Source organism: Hydractinia symbiolongicarpus, chromosome 1 (assembly GCF_029227915.1).
Source record: "Hydractinia symbiolongicarpus strain clone_291-10 chromosome 1, HSymV2.1, whole genome shotgun sequence".
Lineage (NCBI taxonomy): Eukaryota > Metazoa > Cnidaria > Hydrozoa > Anthoathecata > Hydractiniidae > Hydractinia > Hydractinia symbiolongicarpus.
Window position 1 is genome coordinate 31594196 of NC_079875.1, and position 23545 is coordinate 31617740.

General features: G+C 39.1%; 2 protein-coding genes across 3 annotated transcripts; one reads left to right on the plus strand and one right to left on the minus strand.

Moving 5' to 3' along the window:
• Positions 1-558: 558 nt before the first annotated feature.
• LOC130649569 (uncharacterized) lies at positions 559-3915 on the minus strand. 2 transcript variants are annotated; one of them, XR_008983066.1, is made up of 3 exons: positions 3244-3915; positions 1169-2893; positions 559-622 (listed from the first exon to the last, which is right to left on the minus strand). XR_008983066.1 is itself a non-coding variant. In XM_057455874.1 (2 exons), exons 1-2 carry the CDS (start codon positions 3631-3633, stop codon positions 2795-2797), a joined length of 489 nt encoding a protein of 162 aa, XP_057311857.1. In that variant the 5' UTR covers positions 3634-3915; the 3' UTR covers positions 559-2794. The 2 variants fall into 2 exon arrangements, 1 of the variants encoding a protein (XP_057311857.1); XM_057455874.1 differs by having other exon boundaries at positions 559-2893.
• Positions 3916-10647: 6732 nt separating this feature from the next.
• LOC130630197 (uncharacterized) lies at positions 10648-12278 on the plus strand. The gene is made up of 2 exons (XM_057443599.1): positions 10648-10833; positions 10965-12278. Exons 1-2 carry the CDS (start codon positions 10648-10650, stop codon positions 12276-12278), a joined length of 1500 nt encoding a protein of 499 aa, XP_057299582.1.
• Positions 12279-23545: the final 11267 nt, after the last annotated feature.

Consider the following 23545-nt stretch of genomic DNA (forward strand, 5'->3'; position numbering starts at 1 on the left):
CAAGGAACTATTTTAAAAAGTTAGTCAGGTGTCCGCTTATGCCCTTCAGTCCGGTTGTGTTTATGACCTCCAGTTTAGTATTTTACCTACTGGCGTATTTCAGAGAAGATATTTTTTGCGTACGTCTAAAGTGACTTTTCGGCGCGAAATGTACAAATCAAAATTGGGAATCGATTACGACGTTCACAATTTTTTCTTTCAAAGAAAAAAAATAAACAATTAAAACTGGCGAGGAATGCGTGTTTTGTGATAGCTCCTCGAATTACGTTTATTGAAAAACAGTCTGTGTTTTAAAGAGGAAAAAGGAAGAAGTTAACTCATGTTTGTACGATATTACTTTTACTTGCTTAGGTAAAAAACTGATTCTCTTGAATGTTCTTTTATATAACTAACTAACAAATTTTTCCAACAAACTTCCGAACCTGCTTTTTATTTTTTCTATATTACAATAAAATCATGTCTTTTATATTTTAGATTACCCAACCAGTACCTACAAAACGATGGCTGCAGTAGAGATATTTTTCAACAAAAACTGTAAAGAGTTTTACATATGCTCACCGGTAAAGATATGTTAAAACTCTCTTTTTTTATATCCTCTCTTTCTTTTGTGTGTATATGTTTCCTAGAAAAAATTTTTTAACGTGTATGCCGTTTGCATTTGTTGAAAAACGAATGCATTTATAACAGATTCACGATTTTTAATAATCCGAGGACGAACCATCATTAAAAAGTGAAAAAATAGCCCAGGGAACGAGATTACTTGTAGACTTGTAAATTGCTTAAAATTGCTTGCTGGATGTGTGGACCGTGTACCAAAAAAATTGATATTTTCACTGCAAACAGCTTAAAATGCTTTTCTAACACGACCGTAGCCGGATGGGAATGTATAAAAGATTTCAGTTTTTAAAGTACGTTTTTTACAAAATCATCTTTATAAGAACAATGACGCCAAAAATGGCTGAAAAATGTGAACAAAATAAGAAACTTCGTTTCCGTTTTTTTTATATATAGCAACACGAAAGAAGACAAGGCGTCCGAGGTTGATATACATTTTAATTTCAGGTTTATTACAAACTGAAAATGAAATTAAAATGCTTAAAATTATGCATGTGATGCATATAAAGTATTACTCAAGCTGAAGCGATTGGATAAAGTTTGTAAAACTCACCCAAAAATTACCTTTAAAATTTTTATAATATCAATCAACCACACAACAAAATCATTCCAAAGCCAACCCCGATGAAAAATCACAAACCACAGCACACAAACTAACACAAAACAAGGTATGGAATTCACAATGGCAAAAAATTAATAAATTAAAGCTAGGTTCTCACTAAGGAATATGATTGCAGTGGAGTAGTTATGCACGTATCTATTTTTATAAGAACTTAATTTAAAAGAATGTTCTTAGCTTCAAGACTCAAAATATTTTTAAATTGTCCTTCACTTTTCTCTATTTTTTGTAATTTTGAAGTTTAAAAGAGCATCTCATCACTTTTGGCAAAGGCTTAAATCTTCTGAACATGCTGCACAGTTTTTTTAATAAAACGTGTAGTGTGAACCAAACCTAATATATAACTTGTTAAAGGGAAACTAAGGTCAAAAAAAAATGTTATTAAAAAAAAAATTAAGAACGTTGTATAACATCTAAATAAACTATTGAAAAAAAAATTAACTCTTAATTTTCATTATTTAGGCTGTTTTAGGCCATTAAAGTTCTAAGGTTTTCTGAAATTAACCGTGTACTCCATTCACGGTTCCTCGTGAACCATACAGAATTATGACGTATGAGCCGCGAGACTCAAAATCACTTAGTCATGGATAGCAGCGAAAAAAGTAGTTGTGCTAGTGAACATAGCGAATGAAACAGATGAAAGTATTTACAAAGGGTGTTATGATAACGAACCTGAATATACTGAAAGTCAGTTGAAAAACATTTGTTCATCAAAAACTGCGAATGATATTTCAGACGACGACGAAGACGAGGATTTAGACTCAAGCAGGTTAGAAAACTTACATTGGTGTAAGTGTAAAAAATGTGATATACACGAGTTAATGACTGTTGAAGAATGCAAGTGTTGTTTGGAGTTTACAACTTTACTGGGAGAAAAGCTGGAAGAGAATACATGTATTACCTTGCATAAAGATTTTATAATTCTTTGTTTAAATCGCACCGTATTAGAGACAGCAAGCATTAGACATCGCAGATATCAAAATAATTTCAAGGATATAAAATCTTTTCAAAACAAGTAAGCTTATTATTCTACCTTTCAAAACAAATATAAAATATTACTTCATATGCGAAAAAAAAAATGCGTTCTTTATCTACATAAAAGTTCGTATACTGTGGCGCCGTAGATTAGTGGTTATAGCTCTCGTACTCTGTGCGGGAGACCGGGGTTCGATTCCTCTTGACGGCGATTCAGCATGGGCGAGTGAATGTTACCATAGCCTCGGGTTAACCCAAGCCATGTGAGGGAAATTGGGAAGATGGCACACTGTGTGGGCCGTTGGATGTTGCCGGGAGTTGTCTAGTAGAGCGCGGGCTCTAATTGGGTCTGCGTAGCTCAAATGAGCATTAAATACTCTAGGACTCTCCATCTACGCCATGGCCCCTCCTGGAAATAATAGACAGGGTATATCCCTCGATATTTGTGAGGCTAGCCATGTAAAATATGCACATCTATACTGAATGTGAGTCAAATAATATTTAAAAATATATATACAACATTTTGTAAGGCCTAGGTTCCACAACAACAAAACATATTATATTCTTTTTAGACAACTACGCTTTTCAGCATATAGACAATATACGGCTTGGGTGCATTACTATGAAATGTAATGTCTGTGAAAGTGTGGTTTCTTTGTTTTCACTAAGTAACTTCTTTACGGTCTAGAATAAAAAAATGAAGTGTAGATCAACCCTTATATTTTTCTTCGAAGTCCAGCCAGGTGCGCATGAAAACTTAACCTGGTTTTCATTAACATTGATAACAAAAATAACATATGATAATAAAAAGTAATACTAGTAATAATATTCGTGCGTTTTTCCAAATTTTATTAAGAATTTTTCATGGAAATTTTTATAAAATTTCCACTTATTTTCACTACTTAAAAAAAAATTACGAAACACATTTATATTTTAATTACAATATAGAAACCAGGCTATCTAATTAAATATGTTCGCTAAAAGAGTTGTACCAGAAAAGGTTGAAATTAAAAAACATGATTTTTGTAACTCACATGTAGGCATTCTTCCTGCATTTTTCTTTTTAAAGATGAATCACGTTTTAATACGGTAGTGCCATCCATGTTAATAAATTCGTAAGTTTTGTGTTTAAAAATAGTTGGAACTGCTCCACAAAGTAGCTCTTTCCGTTTCGATGGTATCCCCGTTAGACGTCCTTTTAAATCATCTTTTATGCAGTCAGGATGGAAGTGGTCTTCCCATACAACTTTATTTTTCCCAAATGGAAATGTTTCTACATTCAATCCAGTACCAATATTATGCAACCATTGTGCTGCGCGAAGTTTCTCAGTTGTATTCACTGGCTTTGGGATCATGAAAAAACTTTTTTTAGCAGTTACTCTCCCAGTGGTTTGCGAACATCCATATGCCAGGCAACTTGGCATTTTGAGTAGTAAAGACAAAATGTACAATTATAGTTAAGAAGTAAAATTCATCTTTTATGTCTTCATACATCAAATCAGGCGAACCTTATAGTATGGTTTCACTTACTCACTCGCGGATCATACGTCATTGCTTTTTGCCAGAGTTTTTTTATGTACTCTAACGGAGATGTAAATAATAACCTTTTTACTCTAAAATCCTCATAAAAATACATTTTTTTTGAAAAAAAATTTAAGGTATCTTTTTTAAATAGTATAATAAACGTTTTTATGAAAAAAAAAATTTTGACCTTAGTTTCCCTTTAATGCTTCGGAGAGGAGGTGTTACAATAAGTCATCAAGCATATATATTATATTCTGTTAAAAAAGGTTAATTGCGCGTAAGAATTTCTGCATGCTGGCTAGTAAGAGCCACATAAGAAAAGTCTAACTAATTCTTTTTTTTACATATATTTATTAAGATTTTGAATAACATCAAAGATTAAAATAGGCGGCCTTTTTCCTCTAGTTCTGTTATTTACGCCCTCTGATTCGCACAAGGCGTAAATCACACTACCGGGCGCTATATTAATATATTGTTATTTTACTGACTTAGTTATTTACTTGAAATTGTAAATCATCGGGAGAGAGGTGGGCGCAGCATGCAGAAGAGTAGAACTGTTCAGAAGGCATTGATTAATTACAGGCTATTCAACAAGTAGCCTCGCAGGTGATTTCTCAAATAAACACCAGAACAACAACAGAAAAGATTGAGAAAAGAGGTGCTCGTGCTCTGAGACGTGATGAAGCATGTTGGTGGGATAGTGGGGACACAAAAAGCAATTTTAGCATATTTACTGACAGTTTAGCTATATTTTCATCGACGTTGTTTACCCGTTTAAAGCCCTCCTGATGTGATTCTCGCGTCACTTTAGAAATCCTATCATTTTATTAGTCTCCATCTACCACTTGGTAAGGTAATGCGATAATGCGGTTTTGTGGCAGTAAAGTTATCGTTAGCGTTTCGATCGAGAGTGATGCATCTTAAACTGATATGCCAGTTATAAATAGTTCTTCGATGCGATATTGTCTAACGGTTGGTTAAATTTTATTTAACACCTCTCCGCAGCTCGTAACTGTGATGGCGATAAAACGACCGCTAGATTGATTCCCCGTTTTCGTTCATTTTTGAATTTTATATTAGCGCAAAATCAATAAACTCAAGTTGTCACTCAAACTAAGCGTGAAATGTTGTGTTCACTTACACTGATAAACTCAAGTTGTCACTTAAACTAAGCATGAAATGGTGTGTTTACTTACACCGATAACCTCAAGTTGTCACTCAAACTAAGCGTGAAATGTTGTGTTTACTTGCACCGATACACTCAAGCTGTCGCTCAAACTAAGCGTGAAATGTTGTGTTTACTTACACCGATAAACTCAAGTTGTCACTCAAACTAAGCATGAAATGGTGTGTTTACTTACACCGATAACGAGATCTGTTTTTCATTATAGTTAGCATGCGTAACGACAGATTCATTTGTAACTGTGGTAATTTGTTTGCTTCGATTTGTGTATTGTGCTAGACTCGGCAAACCTTTTACGACAAATTGATCAATTCCACGTAGACATTATGCCTTCTGGATTTATTTTAGTGCTGACGGAACTCTTCTAAGTTTTCAAATTAATCGAACACGGTTCATTCCACAAAAGTTATAAAATCCTTTGATTTTATTTATGCAAGCAATGACATAGAGTCGGTCCATAGAAACTCACCGATCAATTTCACGTTACCAAGCAATTATTTTACCGAACCGATTAATCAACTTAAAAAAAATTTCCCAACAGCTTCAACGTTGGTATAGATGATTCTCTCATCGGCGCAAGTCTTTATTTAGCGGTAAATAAGACTTACAGAATAGTAAACAGTCCTCGTTTGTCTTACTTGAATGTCTCATTTGAAATAACAACATCTTTTTTCTTGATAAATGATCGAGCACGACTTGAATAATTTTTGGGGGTGGCACTGTTTTTTTACAGTTCTGCTTAACAACAGGCGAGCTCTTGACACTAAGAACATTTCGTGCGAACCTGTTTTGCTTAACAATGTGTTCATCCGTGAATACATTCAAACATTGTCCTCGGGTGTTTACTGAGGTCCTTTATATAGGTAGTCAATCACGTTTGGTCTAAATTACTTTACTGAAGGTCGAGAAAAACTTGTGACGTGATCAAGATTGTTTTTTTTATCGAACAAGTAGCTTTGTTAGTCGCTCTAAACATGAATTAAAATTATTAAGCAGATGATCCGCCTAAACGGTAAGCGCACCTCAAAGCGATGGTCGTTTTTTTTTGTGTTTATCTATGGGAATTATTATAAACCCATTCTATTATTCATCAAAACCTTCTTACCCATTCGTCCAAACGGTGTTCAGCGGGCGTATATACAACATGTGTATTATTCACCCATGTCATCGACAAGACTATTCAACACCCAGCCAAGTCTGGCTTCTACTCTCACAGCTTCACGTGATAGTACGAAAGAGTAAAATTATAAATATACGTTGTGGAAATTGTAAGAACATTTTCAAATGTAAGCTTTAGTTGATGTCTGATAGTACAAATCCGGACCAGGTCGCATGGAGCGAAACTCTAACAACTTCAACAGAGTCAAATTGATTCAAAAGGAAGAGCAATCTTGCATTACCTATTTCGATACTGACCCTGTAGATGAGAATATCAGAATGATACTGAAGCAAGAATATTTTTACAACGACACTGAAAAACGATTCGATAAAGGCACTATAAAAATGGCTCGAGAAATCCTTATCAACCGGTATAAATACCGTGAGAAAATAGTATTACGCTCTTAAAAATTATATACTTTATGAATGTAAAAGGCCATCAGTTTCCTTCACAAATTTTAACATTTTTTTGAAAGACGTGCACACGTCGGTTAGAAGATCAGCGTTATGTCAGCAACTTATTTTGTATGAATTTTAATACTGAAAGTTTCTGCAGTTTAAATGAAAATCATTTCTTTCGTCGATATATTTTTAGGCTTGTTCTTTACGTCTTATCATGTCCTGTTAATGATTTTTCATAAATTTGGCATACTGTATTGTTATGAAAAAATTGCAACTCAGATACCTCCTGGCTACGATGTAATTTTATGAAAATATAGCTGATTCTACAATATGAGGTAAATGTGTTAAAAAGATCTCCGTTTATTAAATTTTCCGAATATAGAAGGAGCGTTTCTTAGAGGGGGCGTTTGTTTAAAATATCTAGCGATGATTCCGCACAGTAAACGTGCAGTTATTTTAGGTTGGTTTACTCAAAATTTGCCCCACCTCTAACAATGATATAATGTATAAAGATACTACTTTTACTGCTTGTTTTGTTCACAACAAGAAATCATGGCTTGATTGAAATGTTTTGTTTTATTTTGCCCCAAACTTTGTATCCAGCATTTAAATTATATTTACTTTAAAGCACTGAATTTATTTTCTTTTTTCAAACACTGAAATGGAGGTTGTTTCAATAAGTACAACTTTAAAAGTCTTCTTTTTGGTATTGTATTTTGCATATAATGACCTTCTTTCAGATTTAAAAAAAGATTTCTGTAAATACATCATTTAAATGAGGAAGAGATGGGTACTGTCAACAGTCATTTCAACTCGTTATTAGGTTCATTTGGAAATGAATCTCTGCTCGCATTTCACTCTGGCTAGGGTGTTAAACGTTTACAATAATATCTGCCATTAGAATTACGAAATTGAACTTGAAATTCACAGAGGGACTTTAATCTACCAAAATCATTATGAAAGATTTTAACATGTGACTATCAATTTTTTTCCGGTTTTTATCCGATAATCAGTTCCTGGAATAATACGTCGAAGTATTTAGCAAAACAAATTCTAAAAAAAGATCCCGCTTTCTTTTACCTGAAAGTTTAAAGTTTCTTTGTTATATTTATTTAACATCTTGTGTTTAAAAAAAGGATTCATGGATCGTAAATATAAGTACAAATCAGTGAAAAATGTTTTTTCACTTCTCTGGTTGCGCCGATGGCTGCAAACGCCGCTGTGTGAGCTTATGAACGTTTGGTCCAATGAATAATTACAAACTTGATCCTCGGATCGCAAATCGGTGTTAGTAGGAAATCATACTTAACCACGTTTCGTAGGTGTTTTAATTAATGAAAGTATGCCGAATAGCAACCTGGGTAATTTTTAATGCGACACAAAGAGTTACAGCAATCTATAATTCTTTGTTTTGTCCGGTTTTGTTTAAGCACCTCCTCAACCAAAGAACTGGACAATAAGAAGTGTCCATTTTTGCAATCATATTTTTATTCCCCTCTCATTATTGATCTGTTTTTGATTTGGGTAGAAATATATCTACGTGTTCTGTGTTGAACAAACGTTCGCTAATTCTCACAAAACCTGTGAAACTATGAACTGACAAAAGAACAACTATTAAAAGATGTAGTAAATTTTCTAAAGCGGCTTTAAGTAAGTCTAGCGCATTATTTGGTTTCTGTAGCGTTCTGACCTCCCACAGCAGCGAAAGTTGCCTGTATTTCGGATGAAGCGTTGTCCATTGCTGAAATGAACTGCACGTGTACTTTTTTAAATAAATAAATAAACTTCATGTTAAAGCTTATATAGTTCTCCTTCGCTGAGCATACTTTTGGTTACCAGAACCAAAGAAAATTATATTTCGACTTTAACTAACTTATTACAGTGGCACAAATTATTTTTAGCTTGAATTTTGGGTGGGGTAACCTAAAGTGTGGTTGAGCCTTGCTCGAAATTTTAACAGAGCCACCAAGTAGCACGATTTGCCACCTTTGTACAGGCCTTTCGAGTGGTAAGGCTAGCTGGAGTTGAAATTATTTTTTTTGCTAATTTATAATTAATGCGATGAGAAATAATCAAAATAGTTAGCCCGCCTACTTATATATATAAATCAAAAACTAGGAACAGTTGGTTGCACTACAATAACATTGCATATTCCAAATCGAAAACAAAAAAATTTGTCTGAAGAAGTGCTAGTGATCTACAAAAAAAATGTGTAAATAAGTATTTACAAAACCTAGTGTATGAACGGTTAAAAAAAACTATATAAGAATAATGATAATATATCTGTCCGGTAAGTGGTCTTCAGTAACCGTGTCGATTTGAATTTGTGGACAACTACATGAGTTATCTTGTAACACAAATTCTCTTCCACTTTATTTGACAAGTCTTCGTAAAACGTAATGGGTATTGATCCAGTATTATCATAGGCAATACCTTTCCGGAACTTCAACATACCATCATTATGTGACACAGTGTCAATATCTGTCAAGCTGGCGATAATTGCTTTGATGTTAACACGGCAAAATCCTGCTTGTAGTTCAACAAGCGTTGATTAAAGTACTTCAATGGTGATAACCATTGGGTAACAGGTTAGGAAATATAATTATTTTATTTTTGTAATAGCAGGTACCATCTTCGTTATAAAATACGTAATTGTTTTGGCGGGAATTACCTAAAATATAAAAACACTCAACGGACATTAAAACACGTGTTTATAATCTATACACGACGTGGACAACTAATTCTGTTGAATTATGAATGAACAACCTTACGAACATGCGAAGTAGTGCTTTACATTTAATATTACATATAGATCCAACCCTCTCGTTTTTGCACAAACTCCCCTGTAACTCCGTACACAGCAAAAATTTCATTTCTGCAACCCCGAGGGAAGTAGGTACTTGCTGATTCCAGATTTATTTCGCTTCGCTGTTTGGTTATTATTTTGGACCCCTGAATTACTTACAAAATTCAATAACAAAACATAATTTTGCGTAAGGTAAGTAAGGACACGCAAAAATCGTGGCTCCAAAATTCGCCCAGGACTTTTGTTTTCGCACTTCAGAAACATTAGAAGCCGACCACATATGTAAAATTGAATGTTTATCCTTTATACGCTCATCGCTTTCTTTATAAAAATAAATTATCATTTGTTCTTGAAAAACCAGTCTAGTGAACAGCGTTAAAAATGGTCCGGTCCCAGATTCTTCGATATCCGCATTATTTAGCAATAACGTGACAATATTTAAAAGTCTGAAAAATCGAAATAAATAAGGCGGGTTGACATGCTATATCTATAAAGGTGTCCAGGGTTGTAGATAATAAAAGCAAACCTTCCTTGCAAATCCCAATACGCATCATTGTATTCTAAAAAATATAAAACTTAGTTTTGTTTGTTGTTGTTTTTTTGTTTATTTTTCAGAAAAACAGGGAAATATATGGATGAATGATGATATGAATATGAATATTTGTAGTATTTAAAAAAATAGTTCATATCAAAGTTATTTGTACGAATAATGAAATCACTGTTTAAAATACCTGCTTCTTCGAGAGATAGGAAAATGTTCATTCTGGTGCAGTCGCGCACGCATATCATACAGCAAATGACTAAAACTGCTCTAGAAATGACGTCACGCTTCATTGCATAATATAGGGACTTTCCTCTAGTCGATGACCGCACCAGAAAAATGCTGGTTGAAGTCTAAAATATATAATAAAGAAATGAAACCATTACGCGATCAGGCAAAAGCCCGAGGATTCAGTGGATATTAAAAGCTACGCAAAGCCGATCTTATGCACTACTGGAGGCACCACGACAAACTGCTCCTGCTCCAGAATCAAGGCCACAAGCATCCACACCCGAAGTAATGAATGTCTTTGAGCGTCAAGAGATGGCAAAGATTAGTTCAATTAAGAGCAAAATTGAACCACGACTCCTCAAACCAGATGCCATGAATGTTTTTGAGCGTAAAGAGATGTCAAAGACTCGCCCAGTAGTCAAGAGTAAGTTGCGAGAATGGTCTGATTGGCTTGTGAATTATGTACCAGAGGGTATTAGAAAGCCTGTTCGGAATATATATGCATCTGCAAAAAATCGTATCCTTGCCCTTTATGATGGAGCTAAGAAGACTCTGATGGCATAGATGGTACAGATGTCGATGGGTACTTAGGGATGGTGCAATCGCACGTGAAAACCTTGCTTCTCAACCAGGTTAAAGACATAGGGTCTGCAAAGACGCAATTCTCCCTCTGGATCCTATGGAAGAAACCAGTGGAGGGTACCAGCGAGTTTATCGAGGTGGATAAAGTCTTTCACAGCAACATGACACCAATCTTCCAGGGTAGCGATGTGGAGGAGGTGTTGGATACGATGTTTACCCAAGTCAAAACGCAGCACTTCCTAAAAGCGGCTTTAGCATCGGTCGAATCATGCATCCCGATGTAGACCTCCACAAGCTCAAGTTGACGAAGGCTACCATTAATCCATAGAACAATGATGAAGAGTGTTTCAAGTGGAGTATCATAGCAGCGCTACATCATGAGGAAATAAAATACAATCCAGAATGCATAAGTAAGCTGGGATCCTATGCGGAGGTATATAGCTGGCAAGGCATTGAGTTTCCAACAATCATCAAGGACATCTCTAAATTCGAGAAGAACAACCCAGACATCGCAGTGAATGTCTTATTCGTGACGGGGAAGACGTGCAATATCCTACGTCGTTCGACACACAACGAACGCGAGAAACAGGTTAATCTGCTACTCCTCACGAATGACAAGAAGACCAACTATATAACCATCAAAAATCTCTCACGGCTATTGGGTAGTGATATATCAAAGAATCATCCAAAGATGCACTTCTGTATGAACTGCTTACAAGCCTTTCCAACAATCGAATTGCGAGACAAACATTATACCTACTGCAAAGATAACGAAGCGGTCAAGATCACGATGCCAACCGAAAAGGAAAAGTGGCTCTACTACAAGGATGTTCAACAGCAATTTAAGGTACCCTTCGCCATATATGCAGATTTCAAGAGCCTTTTGATCCCAATGAAAGAGAAGGCGAAGGAGACCAAGATGAAAAAGTTGAATAAGCACGTAGCGTGTGGGTGGTGCACGTATAGTACCTTCGCATATGGGGATGTACTCGATCCCTTGTATAGATATCGTGGCAAAAACTGCGTGAAAATGTTCGTCCAACACCTAGAGGATAAAGTAAAGCGGCTCTATACTACCTCCCCACAGCATGACATGCTGCCCTTAACTGAGGTGCTACAAAGAGAGTACGAAGCGGCAAAGATATGTCACATCTGCATGAAACCCTTCGACGACCCGAAGATTCGCAGAGTTCGGGATCACTGTCACTACACCGGTCTATATGGGGGTGCCGCGCACAATACCTGCAATTTCAACTATAAAATACCCAGCCACGTACCCGTGATTTTCCACAATCTTTCAGGGTACGACGCCCACTTGTTCATTAGAGAATTGGGGGAGAAGTATGATACTCAGGATATCGGTTGTATCGCTGAAAACACGGAAATGTATTTCTCCTTCAACTTAAAATGCAAGGTACCAATTGCAAGCATGGGGTACGGTGATGGTGATACGTATAAGAAGATCGAAATCAGGTTCATCGACAGCTGTCGCTTTATGACATTCTCGTTAGAGAAATTGGCAAGCCACCTCGATGATGAACAGTGTAAAAATCTCCGTTGGTATTTCGCTGAGGATGACACTTTTAAACTCATACGCAGAAAAGGTGTCTATCCCTACGAATTCGTGAATTCCTGGCAATAATTTAAAGAAACTAAGCTACCTCCCAGAGAGGCCTTCTATAGTAATTTGAATATGAAGGGTATAAGCGAGGAAGACTTCGAGCATGCAAAAGAAGTATTGAAGATCATCAATCCAAAGGGTGCTGAGGTCAACATGGGTGACTGCCATGATATATACCTCGTTGCAGACGTCCTGCTATTGACTGACATCTTCCAGAGCTTTAGAGGAGTGTGTCAGGAGAACTACAAGCTTGACCCCGCCCACTTCTACAGCGCACGCGGTTTAGCATGGAAAGCAGCGTTGAAGTACACAGAAATCAAGGTGGAGTTGCTAACAAACCCTGATATGCTCCTGATGTTTGAAAAAGGTATTCGAGGCGGTACAACCCAAGCTGTACACCTATATGTCAAAGCTAATAACAGGTATATGGGGGACCAATATGACCAGGAGGCTGAGTCGTCATACTTGCAGTACCTTGACGCCAACAATCTATATGGCTTTGCCATGTGTCAAGACCTACCCACGCATGGATTCAAATGGCTATCGAACGTTGAAACCTTTACAGAGAAGAGGATTTAGAAATTGGTCGCTGACAACAAGCACGGCCACATCTTGGAGGTTGATATCGATTATCCAAAGAGCCTGCTTGACAAGCACAACGAACTGCCTTTCCTGCGGGAGCGCAAGTTGACTCATAGGGTTGAAAAATTGATACCCAATCTGTAACATAAGATTAAATACGTGGTACATATCGGGGCTCTTCATCAAGCTTTAAAACACGGGCTCGAGCTTAAAAAAGTACATAGAGTCATACAGTTTAATCAAAAGCCCTGGCTGAGGGACTATATAGATCATAACATGAGGGTGGGAACGGCTGCCAAAAACGAGTTCCAGAAGGACTGTTACAAGCTTATGAATCTCTCGGTGTTTGGCAAAACTATGGAGAATATTCGCAATCATTGCAACATCAAGCTAGTCACAAATGAAGCTTCGTATATGAAGCTCGTCATGCAACCAAATTTTAGGGGTGGAACCTACTTCAGTGAAAACCTTATGGGTGTTGAAATGGGTAGGACGGGAATCAAAATGAATAAGTCGGTGTATATCGGTCAAACTATATTGGATCTTTCAAAGACTTTGAAAGTTGCACGTAAAGGTAACCTCTTGCCAAAAAAGTGTACGGAAGCTTATATTGACAAAGCATCAGACGAGGTTATCGATAAGGTATACTCTGAGTTCATCCAACGTAAGATCCAGGAAAAAGGTACAAAGACTGCTAAGGCACTGTCAGCTCATGCGATAAACATGTACACGAAGGCTATAGGGAACGTATTGACCCACGATAGTCCCGAAGGCTTGAGGCAAGATATCGAGGAGGACTCCATTGTCAAGGATAGCATGGCTGACTTGGGGATACTGGTATTTTCCGCTTTCGGAAAGCTTTTGACACCCGTGCTTATTGCTGCGCACACGATTAATCACACCCAGCTCTCAACGTCCAAAGTAGTTGAAGAAAAGGTTGATGAAGAGCAACAAAAAGTTGAGCAGCGCGTGTAGTATTATTATCAATTAACAACAAACCGAGACCGTCGAAAAAATTTTTGAAATCCACAAAAAGCATCCGGGAAGGGTTGCCCAGATGCACAGACTAGCGGCACTGATGAGGGAGAGAAAGCTTGGAAGAGCGCCGCCCCAGAAAGAACCCATGACGTTTAGAGAGTTCCTGCGATACTTTGAGAGAGATTTAAACACTCCTGAAGCCATACTCACGGGGATAAAAGAGACTATGGAGATCCTAGAAGACCAGGGTCTATGCCTTGTTCTTAATGTAAAAAGAAGTGATTTTATAAGTCTCATGACTTATAGGAAATGAGTAAAGAGTCTACTAGCCAGATAATTACCAAGAAAAACGAGGGTCGTGTTGCTGCTGGCAGGAGACTTGCCGAAAGGAACCGCAATAACAAGGCCAACCTAAAGAAGAACGTGGGCAAAAGTACTTTGCAAGAGGGTCAGGAACCTGCCACAGGTCCCTCCAAGTCCATGGACAGTGGATATATCTATGGAGCTGGGGGTCTTGTTGCTATATGCGCCTGTGTGGGAGGGGCATATTATATTTTCCGCAAAAAGCCCGCAATGGATCAACAGTCCGCCGAAACACGTGCACCAGAGCAGCGTCAACCTTTAAAGCCTCAAACCAAGCCCGATTTCGACTTCTTTTTACATTTGATAGTATATATAATAAATGAATTCAAACGTTACCCCTCAGCGGAAGGAAATTATCGTTATTATATATAAAACAGTCGTGGATCTAGGCTTTACATTCGCCCATGCAATGTCTGGAAAAAAGTTCCTGGGTATTCCGAGCCAAGCACCAAGATGGATATGAATGATATTATAAAGATAGTAGTCTACTTTACAGCGGGTCGAGGCTCGCGGAAAATGGCTTTTTCCAAGGGTTGGCTGCCGGCGAGTCTTGTTCCAAAACCTAAGTAAGTTTACGAGTTTTATGTGTACCTCGAGGTATACATGGATAAATGGCTCTCGATATCGCAAAAGACCCTCGTACGGCAATATTTACCGGACCTACAAGCTGTGGTAAAACTCAGTGTGTATTGAACCTCCTGGAGAGTGAGTATAAGGGTCACTTTCACAATATAGTGATACTCTGTCCAACGATCCGCTGAAATAAGACTTATCTCGATAAAGAATCGCTTTGGAAGGATGAATGCATGTTCCTGATAGAGCCACGAGACAAGTTGTGCGAGTGGATGAGTAAATTGTCGGGGCGCCTAGCGGGCGAGGAGACGTTGTTCATTGTTGACGATATGATCGCCGACGAGAGCCTCGACAAGAAGCGTCAACTTCTGCTTGAGCTGGCCATCAGTGGGAGACATCGAAAGCACAGTTTATGTTTGTTAACGCAATCGTACAATGCCATCCCAAAGAATCTGCGAAGGCAGAAGAAGCAGCTGTTCATATGGTACCCCCACGAGCGCAGCGATATGAAGCTGTTGGATGAGGAAACCAACATCATCTTGGATTGGAAGTCGATCAAGGCTAAACTCAAAAAGTCCAAGCATGCGTGCCTTTGAAGTGATGTATATATAATAAATGTCTTACACCAAAAGATTGGAAAACCAACTAAAGGCTTGTCACGAAGAAATGGACCGGATTCCTCATCTTGAGCGAAGCTTAGAGGCTCTGGATTAAGAAATCCATGAATTAAGGAAAAAGGAGAAAAATAATAGAATTGATAACATTTTATTTGGTTTTGCGGTCACTGCTCTAACACTTCATTACATGCTGAAGAAATAAACCATTTCACGTCATGAAATAGGTTCGCTAGCAACGAGTCTCTTGGCAAAACTAAAATCCTCATGATATCGGTAAGTACAAAATGCGGCTTGGTGACGCTATTAATGATCTCCAAGTACCCACAGCCAGATATGATATAAGGACGTTATAAATGCTTTGCATAAGGAGGTCCTTATTGACCCCCTTCATCAAGACACGGTTTTACTGACGAAACCACGACGTCAAAATTAATAGGTGTATGTGACACATACACCTATTAAACTTAGCAAGTCCCCCGCTGCGGGGGACTTGATGAAATGGTCCTCGGACTCGTGAATTTACCACTCTTTTACATGCTCCGGAGGTACCTCGGCATCCTCTGGTATTAGCATCAATTCATTCGCCACAAAGCTTCTATTAGGCCCTCCATCAAGATAGTAGAGGAGACGGGTACCTGTCACAATACGGTCGAGTCTGTACGTTCTCTTGCTCTACCGGTCGTCTGCTGCGCGTCTTTTAGCATCTCCGTACTCTTCTCCGGGCTGCAGAAGGTACAAGTACAAGACGTCATCAGGTAGAGGCTTTTCGTCCTGTTGCTGCTCGCCTTTCGTAAGCGGGACCTCATCCATCTTGATCGCTTTAGAAGGTTTCATACCAATCATGAGCGTCATGCTATTGTTCAGACTTTTCACGATAGTATACAGGTGTTTAATCCATGTGGTACTAGTTTCGTCAGAGGCAAGCTCTTGCGCATCTTGAGGCTTAAACAGCCTCTCGGCGAGCACCTTGTTGTAGCTCTCGACGAACGCCGTGAAAGTATGGTGGTATTTGGTAGTTCCTCTCTTTATCTCGACACCCTTAGCCTCTAACAGCTTTGTCACGTCCGACTCGCACTGAAAGGTCTTCGGATAACGCAGAGGTCCTGGCTTGTAAATATCCTTGCGCATGTCAGCGACCTCGCTTGCTTTCTTGGTTCTCAATGGTCTTGCCACCTTATACCTCGAAGCCACGTCGATGCCCGTCAAAATGTATTTGTAGATGCTGCCATTGAGTTTGTCATGGGGCATGTAAAGTAAATCGAATTGGTGCATTTCATTCGGCTTTGTAATTATCAAATGAACGTAATTGATACGCTTGGGGCCTTTAATATGTCTGAGCCATAAGAGTTGTCGAGTCAGCCAGTGGGTAACTCTCTTCTTAGAGAAACCACTCTGCTCGGAGAGTAGTTTAATGGCTTTCCGTCCAGTCCAGAGATGTTCGGGTTGATAATAGATTTGACTTAGCTTTCCGGCTTCTTCAGGCGAAACAACATGCTTTACTTTTGACATATTTATTATACATGTCAAAAACGTTCCTTACATATATCTGTACGCTGCAAAACCTAAAAGTGCCAAAGAACCGATAATGAACGTCAGCTTGCCGTCTTTTTGTTGCTTCGAGGGTATATAATAGTCCGAGAGTTGGGGAGCTTTCTCGATCGTTGCGATAAAATATTCGCGCATGTCTTTGTCTAACTCTTTCAAGTTTTTGCCGGCTTGGCGCTTAAGATCTCGCTGCTGGTTATACCAATTGATTTTTGCTTGTCTGTCACGTACCCATTGCCTTTGGGCGGCTTGTAATTGTTCGATCGCTTTATCGTGTCTTTTACGCTCTGCTTCACCATGTTCTGAGAGCTTGGAGAAAGGGAATTTGAACCGCTGAATGCGAGCGCGTTAATCGTTGCACCTGCCACGAGTACACCAATAGTTCCCATGTTTATTTAGTATTCCACACTGTGAAATCTACCATCCAACATGTTTAACTGTGCATCTTGAAGCATGTACACATAGCAACGTATATCACCAGTTCCGTCAGCTTACTTGGTCTTATGTCGGGTAATCCCATTGCTAAGCCTTTGCAGAGGTCTACCACTGCCATGGAGACTGTGATCGGGTGTCGCTCTGATATCAATGAATAGGGCGTATCTCTCCGTGAAGAAATGACCGATGGTCAATTCGCTTTCGTGGGATCCGAAAAGTTCAAAGACTTGCTCCAGATGGTCCTTCGGCAACATGGCGTGGCTATACAATTCATTCGACTCACCCTCGACAGTGATCCAGATCTTTTCGATCTTGGGGTTGTAGAAGACCTCGTTGAGTCCGCTATAGGCCTTCACTTTCCCCGAGTCTACGAACAACAGTAGGACGCCTTTTAGAGACTTGGCAGGAGTGTCGATCTGGAGTTTGTATGAGGTGTCGGCTTTTTCATTGTCACCACTTTGCTGCGAAGGATCCTTTCGTAGGGCAAGGCTAATATCGAGTATCTGGACATCATAGCGCTTGCGAGGCCCTCGTTTGTCACTTTATCAAACTGTAAGCAAATGTTGGTAATTTTATAAGCACTATCAGCGGGGCTTAGCTGTCGTGCTTCCAACTGCAGCCGTACCAGCATCTTTGATGACTTGGTAGTGGGGTGAAAAATATATTAAGAACTGCAGCCTGTCGTATAATCCAGCTGGATAGAATGGTAGATCCCTCGTAAGTTCGAACATCTTGCCCAGGGGGATGCAAAAAGTATTTCCATATGCCGCCACGATCGCCTTTTCCTCGTTGTTCCCTACATGGTCGCTAGCTTTTACTTGGAGGGCTCTTATCGTTCCATCATTGGGATTGATACCTTCTAGAATTAGGTTGTTATCACGCTCAAATTTGGGCAGCCACAGATCCCGATACACTGCTAGGGTGTTGTAGTCCGAGATGTTCTGGATTTCCTGACCGTTCAAGCTGATGCGAAGGTTTTGAACCAGGGCCTTACCAATGTTGCTAACGATGATGCGTTTGGTATTGGTACCTGTTTGAGAGATCCGGGAAAAACTATATCATTCTGACCCATGTTTGGTATGTCCACGTACAAGTCCTTGTTCTGAATGATCGTGCTGGGGACATGGGAGACTTTAACACCCTGTTTCTTGCCAATTTATCCAATATATGAAGACTTTACGCCAGAGGAAGACATTCAATATAAGCCCGAGAATTTCAGTAGCGAGATCCTTTGAGCCAAGGATTTTTCCGGATCAAGTACTATGCCCTCAACACGTTCACGATCCGGCCTCACTGACACCACGACTCTCACGGCAAGGCAGGGGCTACTAAAAGGGGATGCAGGAGATGATAGAACTTTGGCTGAAAAACTTAGGATCCTGTTCAAAGAGCAGGGTATTTTTTATAGCCAATATCGTCTCCGCTGTTGGTCTCCTGATTTCAACCATCGTGCTCGCCGTTACGGGAGGTGGAGGTGCGGCTAGAGGAGGTAGTGCTGAAGGAATTACTGGTAGCAAGGCGTTCGTTTAAAAACAGCTTGAAAAGCTCGGGCGCTTTCTCAAATACCTAGCAGGCAAAGCGGGTGCGGCACTGCCGGACATTATTGGTAGCGTGGTGTCGGCCTTTTTCAGGGTTGCAGCGAGAGCCGTCGAGTTCGCAGCAAAGCACTTGTACATGGCCATGGCTGCTGCTGTGGGTATCGTGGTGGCTTACGTCGAGTCTAAGAGGGGGAAAAGGTCGTAAATTCACGTCTAATTTGTTGATCAACAGATTAGACTTACTTCCACTAAATATATGTGGTAATCAATCCTATCCCCACCGTGATAATGGTAGCTTTGGTATCATCATGTTTTTGAGCTTTGCCAAGGAGGTCGATCCCTATTTCTTGCTTTGGCGATTGATGTTTCAACGATTCGATAGTCTGCCTCGGAGGTGTAGTGAATGATGCCTCTTGTTTAACAGCATGGTCCATGGTGTTCAGATTTAGCTCTACACCTACACCTATGTTAAAGGGCGCGATTAAAACGTTGTTGTTATACCCCACAATCTTTCCAATGCGGCGGTCCATGTTGGAGGGAAGCATGTAAACGCTGGCCATCACGGCAAAATTTACTGGAGTCAGTGCATACTAGAGCACCATTTGGAACTCGGTTATGTCTTGGCCCACGTTTCTGTGACGTTGAACCATGGCCTTGAATTTCTGCAGGAGGATCTGCCTAGCCGTGAAGTTATCGGCATTAGAAGCTAGGATTGAGGCCTTGGCACTTGCTTGGGATCCTAGTAGCAAGATCACGTAAACGCAAATACTCTCACTAAGCTTCATCAACCCCTCCGATGTCAGACCCTGGCTAGTGGGGATGATAAACTTGGCCTAATCTTCATCAACCTGCGGCCACCATTTGTCAACGATGATACCAGGGCTTTCAACTTGTACAAATCGTTGGGGTCCGCACCATATGGATATTCCAATAGTGCAGGGCTTGCCCCTCCCAACTTACATCCACAGGATCGTTCAACAGGGTAGTGGGAACTTTGATGGGGTATTTGGTGAACTGTGGGAAGGCCACGGAAATATGCTGAGTCGTAGACACGTAGAGGTGCTGATGCTCCAAGTTAGTTACACCAAGAGGCCACTCACCTCTGTTGGACTTGTACTTTGCCTTTGGGTTATACGACTAAATACTCATCTTTTCTTTAAAGAAAGATGAAGCAGCTGTATACTACAGATATAGAGAACCCTACGATATTTGAGGATTACCTAGGGCAGGACACGAGGATAGCTCTGAAATCCATCAGTATTCGACCCACGTGGCTGAATCTCTACAGTAACAAGGAGTTTACCATCCGTAAAGTAGGGCCTGATCAGACGGTTACTCGATTTGAAATAATGAATGGGTTGTACAAGATCGAGGATTTAGCGAGTATCGTCAACAGTCAGGCAGAGGATAAGATTAAGCTGTTTGCTTTGAAAAATGGACTCTGCAGACTATATGTCAATGATGGGTACACGGTGGTAATTTTTCGACAGCTTTTAGGTCTACCCTACGATCCCATTAAAAAATACTATATGAAGGGTGACTACGATTCTTTCTATAGGACTAATGTATACCATAGGTTACGACTTGTTTGCCCTCAATTAGACGAGGATGATTGCCTACTTGATGGTAAAAAATCCAAGATACAAGCTATGCTTCCGACCAAAGATTTTTGATAACCCTGTATACTTCCCTTTGAAAGGTTCAATAGACAGACTGGAGTTTATGCTGACGGACGAGCATCATCACCATAAGAACGTTTCGTTTGTTGGAATTAATAAGCATTTTCTTATAGAATAAAATGACAGATATTGCAAAGCTTTACCCTCCTTTACCTTCTGCACCCCTGGAGGGTACGGAGGACAGTTCACAAATACACAGACTTAGGAAAATGGAAGAAGTGGAACAATACCTGCGGGCGGAAATTAGGGAGCGCAACAAACTCACTAAAAAGTTCAAAATGCACGGCACGTGGGCTAGATATATGGATCACGGGTTATTGGCGGTGAGTGTGATAACCTCAGGCGTTGGCACTGGTACCATGTTATCTGGAATCGGTGTACCATTAGCCGTGGCTATGGGTGGAATTACAATTGCTGTAGGGTTGGGAAAAGCGGGTCTGCGGAATGCTGGGAAGAGACTGGGCTCTCAAAGTAAAAAGCCTGAGAGCATCAGACTACTAGTGAGCATGCCAGACAACGAACACGCAAAATCGTGGATTCGATCAATGAACGGGAGCGACAGCAGCTAGTCGCACAAGGGCGTGAGGAGGCGAAGGTTAAACTACTCAAAAAATTTTAACCACCCGCGTATTCATAAGAGGTATCTGGTATATACATGGTCTACTGTGTTAATCAAACACACTAGATCAAATACTATTAGGATATACCAACAACTTCACCTGTGTCGCCATCGATCAACAAGTCACCATCGTGTATGATAGTTCGCCGTTTTTTGGAGAGCTCTCTCATGTATTGCTCAAAATTTTTCTGCCAAGCGATAGTACAACAAGGTTCGCAATAAGGACTGTCTGTTTGGGTCGAAGCATCCTTATACTTGACTTTTCAAATGGCTTCGAGAAGGTCGATTTTGTACATAGTGGAGTACCCCTTAATACCCAGGACTTTGGCTTGGTTTTTCATTTCCTTAATGTTCATATTTATTTTGATAAGCCGCTTACAATACGGTGAAACCCTCTTCATCATCGGAGTCACTGAAGTAATAAGTGCTGTAAGAACATACTCAGCCTCAAATCCTTCATCAATTATTCTGGGTTGTCATCTTGATACGCAATGACAAAGCGCTCATCCTTGCCTTTGTTTGCTGGGATAGAATCACTTACTATGATGTGATGAATGTTCGCATCTTTAATTTTTAATACTTTCGAATTGGCATAAAAATCTTCAGATTTTACAGTTTTTTCTCCAAATTTCAACATCCTTTTATTTATTAAAAAAACTTCAACTAGGGTTTGTTACAGGTGCAGCCTTTGCTTCATCGCGTAATTGTTTTACGGTTACATTCATTTCTTTATTGCATATTTGAGACTCCAACCTGTGGTCATCGAGTAGGGGAAAGTCCCTATATTATGCAATGAAGCGTGACGTCATTTCTAGAGCAGTTTTACTCATTTGCTATATGATATGCGTGCGCGACTGCGCCAGAATAATTGATGAAGGAATTGAGGCTGAGTATGTTCTTAATATGTTTGGTAAAAAAAATATTTGGTAAAAACTCCTTGAAGTTTTATGAACTAGTAACTTTTAACAACAAGTCCTATTTAATTTTTTTTTCCTTGCGAAATCTAGCTCTCCGTCTGTCAGTTAAATTGCGTTCCAAACAAACATGTGTATATTGTTAAAATAAACTAGTTACCCGGGCCATTATCGCCCCATCACGATGATGCCCCGAGCAATCAAACGATGAACAAAAACTGCCCCTGTTGCACGATGACGAAAAGCCTGCCAAACAGATGGAATCAGTTACCTGATGAAATCATAAAGATGATCCTTGTACAAGCTTCCACAAAATCCCTTACATCGTTCAATCATATTTCTTTGACATGCCATTGTTTCAAAAAAATCCTTGTAAGAAGGAAAGATCGAGTGCTACCAATATTACATTTGTTATTTAATGACAAAGCACGGAATGAATTAAAGAGATATAATGGAAAAGTCAAAATAAGCACCCGAAAGTTTACAAAATTATTTGGAGCGCACTTTGAGGTATTAAAGAAAATTGAATACATGGTGAACAGTCAGAAATGGAAGTCATCTTGGCTTTTACTAGGGCCAAAAAGTAATTCTATGCTCCAGGTTCGGAAGACATACTGGAAAAATATAACTAGCCCTATCTTAATCAAAGATAATCAACCAATTGTGTCGTCAGATGTTGAAAAGGAGAGCCAAAAAAGATTTGGACCAAAAATGATCAATATTTTCTCAAAATTAAAGATAGAGCAATCCTTAATTTGAAAAGTGCTTGTTTGAATGACCGTATCATGGATACCGCGCATAAATTGATATGCAAAACACTTGGCGAAGAAAAAAATACACACTAAACAACTCTTTCAGAAAAGACATCACAAATTACCAAGAGATCTTTTTTTCATTTTGATCTTAGTCTTATTCTAAAAAACCTTTGTTACGTTTTCTTCCATTTCTATTAATATTTGACGTTTTTTAGGATTTATAAATAAAAGACACCTTATACTTACCCCACGGATGCAGTGTCTTTATTCTTTCTTATTTTTATTAATTTGTAACTTTGCTAGGATTTCGAGAAAAAAAATCTTATCTACTGTACTTCATATTCTGTAGTCACGTGTTTTTTACAACAAGTTTTGTCACTTCCCGCCGATTAACTTTGAAAATTGTTAAATTCTACTAGATCTTTCAATTCTCTAAAACCTCTATTTTTATTTTCAGTCCAAAGCACAAATTTACGTCAAAAAATGCAAAAAACGTTTGCTCAAAAATTTTTTAGTTAAGGTAAAAAATTCGGGGAAAGATCATGGTCCGGTTGAAAAAGTCGGGGAAAACTTTGGTCATCTAAATTTAGTAACTGAACCAACTTTCTACTGTTTTATCCCAAAAAAAAATATAAGGGAATCAAAATAAACTGGGGGAGTTATTATTTCCTAGGCAATGTTGATTCTAGG

Excerpts from the sequence above, each read along its gene's own strand:
- LOC130649569 (XM_057455874.1), bottom strand. The coding sequence starts at position 3,633 with ATGCCAAGTTGCCTGGCATATGGATGTTCGCAAACCACTGGGAGAGTA. Across the intron at positions 2,894-3,243 it reads TGCAGGAAGAATGCCTACAT|ACCGTAAAGAAGTTACTTAG; the intron begins GTGAGTTACAAA and ends TTTTTATTCTAG.
- LOC130630197 (XM_057443599.1), top strand. The coding sequence starts at position 10,648 with ATGGTGCAATCGCACGTGAAAACCTTGCTTCTCAACCAGGTTAAAGAC. Across the intron at positions 10,834-10,964 it reads AGGGTAGCGATGTGGAGGAG|AACAATGATGAAGAGTGTTT; the intron begins GTGTTGGATACG and ends ATTAATCCATAG.